This window comes from Daldinia caldariorum, assembly GCF_022478825.1.
Source record: "Daldinia caldariorum strain CBS 122874 unplaced genomic scaffold F4812scaffold_10, whole genome shotgun sequence".
In the NCBI taxonomy this organism is placed as follows: domain Eukaryota; kingdom Fungi; phylum Ascomycota; class Sordariomycetes; order Xylariales; family Hypoxylaceae; genus Daldinia; species Daldinia caldariorum.
The window spans coordinates 905,582-913,025 of NW_025953046.1; the positions used below are offsets into that span (position 1 = coordinate 905,582).

Consider the following 7,444-nt stretch of genomic DNA (forward strand, 5'->3'; position numbering starts at 1 on the left):
CCTAGGTACTTACACCTAGGTAATCTTAGGTAGGTACCTTGATACAATACAACATTCATCATTACCTAAGTATTCATCATTAGGGGCATAACTCAGGCTAGGCCTCGTCTGGTAAGGCTTCAAATGTTCGGCTGTGAGTCCTACTGTTTTTAGTAATGCATGGACCTGAATACCTAAGCAAGTTCAAACTTAGGTGCATAAGACCAGCAAGGCCATATGCAGATATTCCGTACCGTGTACCTAAGCTTACCTAATACCTACATTGGGTTAGGGACCTAGGAAAAAAAAAGAAAAAAAAAAGGAAAAAGAAAAATACATCTAGTTACCTCCTATTAAGTACCGGTAATACCAGGTAGTGGTGGTAAGGAGCAAAAGTACAAAACTTTTTCAATCCCCAAGTTCAAATCCCTAAACAGGGCCCGTGCTTCTAAATTTACGTACGGATTCAATTTGCCTCAATTTACCTACCCAATTTCCATAACTCCCCCTTAGAAAGAAGTATCCCTCAAAACGGGCCCCAATTTCCCAGGCTGCAAGTAAAGCCCCACATTCAAATCCTTCCGACCAATGATAAATCAGGTAGGACTCTAGGGACTCTAGGGACTAGGGACTCTAGGCCAGTGCTACGCCGTACTTTCGTACCGTCTTTAACTCGCCAGCCAAACTCTTTCCTTACTTCCCCAGCTTCCACAGTCATAGTCTCTCCTTCATGTTCCTGTTCGACGACCCGACCACCGTTTAGCCGTTGCGCCTCTTCGTCGCCCCGAAGCTTCTTTGCAAACTTGTCCTTTGTCTCGAGATCGCCTAAATCTGTAAGTACTACTAGTTCGCCTTCTCCAATAACACAAACTTGTCTCCATTAAAGGGCCCGAATCCGACGCGGACGAATTGGAAATTGGCTAGTTTCCTCCTTGCATCCCATCCCTTCCGATAGGGGTATAGAGCTGGCAAGAGCGCGAACGCAATATCAATTCCACTGGCTCGCGAAGAATCGAACATTCAATAGGGCGATGAGACATGATCTTGAGTCGTTACATGTTTTTCTTTCCTTTTCTTTACTAACATAGATGATGTCGTCGCCAGAAATTCACGATTCTCAGACGTCGGGAGGCGCTGCAAGTGGTCCAAGCACACAGCCACCATCTTTAGAACCCCGACCAAGGACCGATTCCATCCCTCCGTCTCCTACCGCCATCAATATGCCTCAGTACACTTCTCGAGACGTCGGCGACCCGTCGCAAATCAAGAAAAACAAGCAGTCAATGGCCGACCTTAAGTTGCGACGATTGACCGAACTCAACAGCAGGCTAAGAGAGGACTTGGAACGAGAACGAATTCCTGTGTCGCAGGCAGCCAGGAGGTAAGAAAACCAACGCCGAATGCTTATCACAACAATAGTCCATTTTAATTAACACGACGCGAAGCATTATCGCCTATTGCAATAGCACGAGAGACTACATGGTCCCGTCGGTATGGGGAACCGTCCCTAAGGGAGAGGACCCATACGCGCCTCCCCAAAGTGGTGGATGCTGCGTGGTCATGTAGAGCGGGATACCATGAGCAACTCCAGTTTAGGAAAGACGCACGGGATGCAACGCGTTCTGTGGGATTTTACGTCGCGATGAGGCTCGCAGGTCAGGGCGCCTAATATTTTCTTCGACGATAGCCAGCCTCTCTTTGTCTATCGTGTCCTACGTGGAAATTTAATTTTCTTACGCATCCCCGGGAAAAGAGGAGTATAAGAGTAAGAACAGGGAGGGAGAAAGAGAGAGAGTTGCCTTGAAGAATAGGAGGATCAATTTACAACCGGTAAAAAGAGGGAGAAAGGGGATGATAATCCAAGAAGGGGGAGGAAAAAGGCTTTTACACACAATACCCAAGAGTCGATGACTATCGACCATGTTACGATAATTCGCCAACCGATATACTACGATACTTAGGTACTCTGCGCGTGTCGGTCGGTTGATGGACGACTAGTTCATCATTTGGGGGGGAAGGGAAAGAAAGTGTACGGGAGAAATTCCAACATGTAATATTTATTCGTTTATGACTGTATTGTTCCTGTTTCTTTTGTTCAGTCTGTGTCTGTATTCGACGAATGACATTATTTTCTTGTTTATGACCAGCACTACACAACTATACAAGCTTACGGACGGCTAGATTTGAATTCAGCAGGAACTTCGGTTCTCTTAACACACTATGTATACGTCCGCGTAGTAGTCTATTAGGTTAGGTATGCTTACATACCTCCCTAACCTAGGTATTTCTGAATCTAATTGTAGACGTATATAATGAATCTTATTTCATCGATGACAGGATCCTTTCTCCACGATCCTTAGCTACAGATCGTAGGCAACAAGGCTGCTGCAAAAGATCCACACGTCCTATAAACCCTATCTACCGGTTCATCAATTCCACTTGATAAGCTCTTCATCTCCAACTTGCCGTGCAGATAAACTAGCGGTCTGGCGCTGCGCTGCTTACCTAGACTCTTATCAACGCGACATACACTAGTTTAAGCATATAAAATATCTACGAATCCGGGTGCTAGGTACCTAAGATCTGCAACACGATTGGCTCTAGTGTTGTGCCCTAGCCATACAATGGTACCGCTCGCTGCGGCAAATGGAATTTTGGCCCCCTCAAGGATTATAAGAGGTACCATAGAAAACGTAACGCTTTTCTCGGTTTAGAATCCGCGTGTCTCGTTTTATTTTAACAAAGTCTTACGTCAATTGTATCAAGGAAGGATCTGCAAGGGAATTGATCATGTGAGGAGGATGAAAGAAATCAAGAAGGAAAAAAAAAGAAGCTAACCAACAAACAAAACAAACAAACAACACTAAACAACAATAACGGTGACGGTAATAATAAGTAATAACAATAGTAGTAATAATAATACGCAAATGCGACATAACGCGATTTTAGCTCGAGAACATTAATGGAGCCTTATTATACTCTAAACGGGTAAGTCGCCCTACTACCGCGGACTTACGAAGTTTTTACTTACGTGTTGCCCAATGAGCGTTGATATAATGGTTAACTCGATAATAAAGCTCCTCGTTTACCGGATATAAGTTGCGAGTTTCGGGACCTACGGCTATTACATGTATCGCTGTTTTTAATGTATTGTACACAGGCACCTGAGCAGCTGAGGTAAATCGGTGGGCAGCGTCATAGGAACCCCACCTCTGTAACGAGTAACATGAAAACATAACCTACCTTAGGTAAGGTACGGTATATGCTGAGAATCGGAAAACCTTCTACCATAACTCAACACCCACCACCACTCACCTTTGAGACATCGATATAAGACTGATCGATCGACGTTCCACGATTTGTTCGTATTTATATAAAAAAATAAAAATAAAAATAACAAAGCTCACGCTGACAATGGCTGAGACATCAACCTCGAACTCGACCGCATCGTCACTACAATCTCCGTTTCCATTGCCTCGTATCACCATTCGATTCTGTACGCAATGTAAATGGATGTTGAGAGCCGCATACGTAAGTCGAGTATTTCTTAACTACTTTATCTTATGTGCCTACCTACCTACCTACCTACACGTACCTAATATAGCTTCGCTCCTCTTCTTCCTCTTCTTCTCTGCCCTACCTCTTTTCCCAACTCATCTACTTATCTTATCCCGTGTGTGGCCGTTCCGTTCCGTGCCGGTCCGGTGAAATACACATACATGTAAACATCAGCCCACCGCCACCACCATCACCACCACTACCGCCACCAACTCTCGACCCCACGAACCCCGCTCTCCTACCTAACCTACCTACCTATTTACCTAACCTAGCCCCTCTGCGAAAGCTCCGATGTCGTTAACAACAGCAAACAATTCGCCACCGTTTAGTTCGCGCAAGAGCTCCTCTCCACCTTCTCGACCTCCCTCGGCGAGGTAGCCCTGCAGCCGTCCACGGGCGGGACCTTTGTCGTCGAGATATTTTTCCAGTCGCCGCCGCCTTCCACCGCCAGTCCCTCCTCCTCCCTCTCCGATCCCGCCCTCTCCGTCCAAACCCGCGTGCTCTGGGACCGCAAGACCGACGGCGGGTTCCCCGAGACCAAGGAGCTCAAGCGCCGCGTGCGCGACGTCATCGAGCCGGGCCGGGACCTGGGGCACGTGGACAAGGACTACGCGGCTAGCAGAGCGAAGGGAAGCAGCAGTAGCAGCAGCAATACTACCACCACCATTATTACTGCTACTACTACTACTCCAAAAAACAATAATAATAATATTAATAATAGTGGTGGTGGTGAAAGTGGTGCTACAATAACAGCAACAAGAGGAACCGCCCCGTCCCAAGCCGAGGACGACGAAAATACCCTCGGCTTAAATACCCACCCGGGGGAAACCGTCGGCGGCCCGGCGTGCAAGCCGGCCGTGGCGAGCGCGCGGACCAACGCCGCGACGCAGGAAGAGGAGGAGTGCGAGGATTGCAAATAGATGAAAGAGGGAAAAGACACAATCCATGCAGATGCCCTCTTCACCCTCTTCATTCGAACCTCGGGTCCTCCGTAGCCCTTCACCACGGCCGCGTCTAGAATCCCCATCCTCCCCATCCTGTGGATTAGGAATAGGTGGTACTATACCAACGACGAAAGCAGAGAGAGAGACGGTTCGGTGTCGTCTAAAAGACGTCCCAGCCAGCCAGCCAGGTAGGTGGGTGAGTGAGTGAGTGCTTGGGTGGCACATATCTGGGGTAACTACGCGATACCACCACTTCCTATTGGGGGCCCGTGAGAGCGGCACATACCATTCTATATAGTTTGACCTAGGTAGATGCCGAGGTAATGCACGATGTGCATGCATGCAGCATGAAAGATTAGGTATGTAGCCAAATGCAAAGAAAAGAAAAAAGTAATACCTACCTCCTACCTAAGGTACCCATACCAGACAGGGAATGATGGATGCTCTGCTCTGCTCTACTCTCTCTTGAACGAATCCTAAATCCTAGAAATTCTCGATGTGATGTGTCCAACCCTCCCGTTTTTGCAAACCTACCTGGGTTATTACGTTGAATACGCCATGGCAAAGAGAACATGGCATTTTTTTATTCTCCCAAGTCAATGTCTCGGGAACGAGTGGGCTTAGTAGTAGTAGCATGTACGAAAATCGTAGACAATCGCATGTGCCAGGCGAACTAGATCATTAGCAGGAAAGGGTAAGAATTTCCGATTAACTTCTCTCATGGCACATGTACTCCGTGCCCACTTGGACTACGTCCCACCATCATCGTAACTACCTAGCTCAACACGAAAAATCAAGAGTACACAAATCCGGACAAGAGAGCAACAAAAACGAGAAAAAGAAATCACTTGGCATTGGGGGAGAGAACGGCGACCATAGGTGTAAAAAAAAAACTGTGAAGCAGATCATTGCATGAATTCGTAAGTTTCACGTCTCGGGGAAACAAAATTAACTGTCTAGACTTTCTCCCCTTAGTCACCATGGCCTCACAGACGTTAGGGTGAGTGGGCTGAGAACACTCATAGAGACCATTCCAAATGAAAACCTGATTTTATTTCTTTTCTCGCGTAATAGCAACAACCACCGTTCATCTCTTTCATCAGTTCTGAGGTTAAAGTGAGGATATGAGGACATTGTGTGTTTTCGTGGCGGAGGAGGGTCATATATCTGTACTCGAAGCTGCATTATCAAAACGCCCGTCGTGGTCGGAAAGGTGTGTGTATATGTGTAATGTGAACCGGCGGAGGGCGAGGATGACGCCAACGGGATCGTTGGTCGAGGACAAGTATCGGGACTCGAAAACGGGCTGGATGCTTGAGAAGCAACTTATCGGGAGCGGCCGAACCTAGAAGACGAGGAAGTTCGTATGAATACTCTTGCTTTTTAAGACTTGGATGATTGCTTTCTTGGAGATGCGAAACCGCTGCCTCCGAGGCTGCCATGGACGTACTTTTGTTTCTTCTCAGCAGGTTTGAGAATCTAGAGGGAAGAAATCGTTAGTCAGGCATTCATGGTTGCATATTGAATAGAGGAAGACAAACTTGGAAGGAACATAACAAGCTCTCGTCGACGCTCATCATGGCACCGGCATTGTCGAACTCTCCGCAGTAATTCGGTGCACTAAACAAAGTGACCAATTGGCGCTTCGAGAAGAATTCGTAACCGTCTTCCACGACCTGGTGGGCACGGCAGATCAAATCCATGTCGTGTTTTTGCAAGAATCGGGAGACCACATCGGGACCAAACGTAAATGAAACGCCACGGTCATTCTCACTCCAGCCCGTGATATCCTTGTCCGGGTCGGACCACAGTAGGTCACACAGCAGACCGCAATCGGGAATCTAAAGCAGGTAGTGTTAGCAACAACTCAGGCCAATACTGGCGGAGCAAATGATAGTATGATTTTGGAAATGGGATATCTTACGTCGGTTGGTCGCATCACGCGGCGGATCTGCTCCATCGAGTTGAGGTCGGGGCTCAGGCCACCGTGCATCGTGAAGATCTTCTCATCAATGATTGCTGCAATCGGCAAGCAGTTGAAGCAGTCGGTGAACGTCTTCCATAGCTTAATATTGTAACGGCGCTTGCATTCGTCGTAGAAGCCATAGATACGGTTGATAGATGCACATTCGTGGTTACCCCTCAGGATGAAGAAGTTCTCGGGATACTTGATCTTGTAAGCGAGCAAGAGGCAGATGGTCTCGAGCGACTGCTTGCCACGATCTACGTAGTCACCTAGGAAAAGGTAGTTCGCCTCCGGGGGGAAGCCGCCATACTCAAAAAGGCGCAACAAATCATAGTACTGGCCGTGGATATCACCACAGATCTACAGCACAAGAATGTCAGTAACTTAAGTTGCTTTGGAAGATGGCACGAGACGTTATCGGTTAATCGTGTGTTGCGTACCTTGATAGGAGCTTCCAGTTCTAGTAAGATTGGCTGGCTGATGAAGATCTCTCTGGCCTTCGTGCAAAGATATCGAATCTCAGTCTCCAGAAGTTGAACTTGCTTGCCAGGACGGCTGCCGCGCACTTCGAGGAGACGATCGATGATAGAGTCTAAGTCAACGTCGTGTTGATCCGCCATCTTATATTCCTGACCTGCCAGGTACTTGGCCCGCGAAAGTCGAGGTGTGTTGAGATCAGGGCCCTAGAGTTGTAGGGGGGGGGGAGGGACCAGGATCTAGAAGAGTATAGTGGAGCCCGAAATCAATGTATGATGCACTTCTCAGGCCTGCTAGAAGGTTGCGGTGTTAGTAGGGCAAGGCACCGCTCTTATTTAGGAACAAAGAGGAAATGATTAGACAAGTTGGGGTACTCGAGGGGGAGGATCTTGGCTGGAAGGTAGGCAGATTTAATCTGAGGTGACGACAAGGTGAGTGGGGAAGAGGGGCGCTGGTGGATTATCAAGACTCCAAAAAAAAGGGAGACGAAAAAACTCACGATGAAGTGATCCCAGCTAGT

General features: G+C 47.6%; 3 protein-coding genes across 3 annotated transcripts; 2 read left to right on the forward strand and 1 right to left on the reverse strand.

Annotated features, from left to right (window-relative positions):
- Positions 1-1,199: 1,199 nt before the first annotated feature.
- F4812DRAFT_451531 (G protein gamma subunit) lies at positions 1,200-1,545 on the forward strand (the record flags this gene model as incomplete). Its single annotated transcript, XM_047936226.1, has 2 exons — positions 1,200-1,360; positions 1,425-1,545. The coding sequence occupies 2 exons, from the start codon at positions 1,200-1,202 to the stop codon at positions 1,543-1,545; spliced, it is 282 nt and encodes a 93-aa protein (XP_047789552.1).
- A 1,772-nt stretch (positions 1,546-3,317) lies between these two features.
- On the forward strand, positions 3,318-4,888 carry F4812DRAFT_431788 (Rdx family-domain-containing protein). The gene is made up of 3 exons (XM_047934465.1): positions 3,318-3,340; positions 3,403-3,510; positions 3,867-4,888. Exons 2-3 carry the CDS (start codon positions 3,493-3,495, stop codon positions 4,455-4,457), a joined length of 609 nt encoding a protein of 202 aa, XP_047789553.1. The 5' UTR covers positions 3,318-3,340; positions 3,403-3,492; the 3' UTR covers positions 4,458-4,888.
- Positions 4,889-5,864: 976 nt separating this feature from the next.
- F4812DRAFT_451532 (Serine/threonine-protein phosphatase PP1) lies at positions 5,865-7,067 on the reverse strand (the record flags this gene model as incomplete). Its single annotated transcript, XM_047936227.1, has 4 exons — positions 5,865-5,960; positions 6,023-6,322; positions 6,406-6,807; positions 6,888-7,067. 4 exons carry the CDS (start codon positions 7,065-7,067, stop codon positions 5,865-5,867), a joined length of 978 nt encoding a protein of 325 aa, XP_047789554.1.
- Between the last annotated feature and the right edge of the window lie 377 nt (positions 7,068-7,444).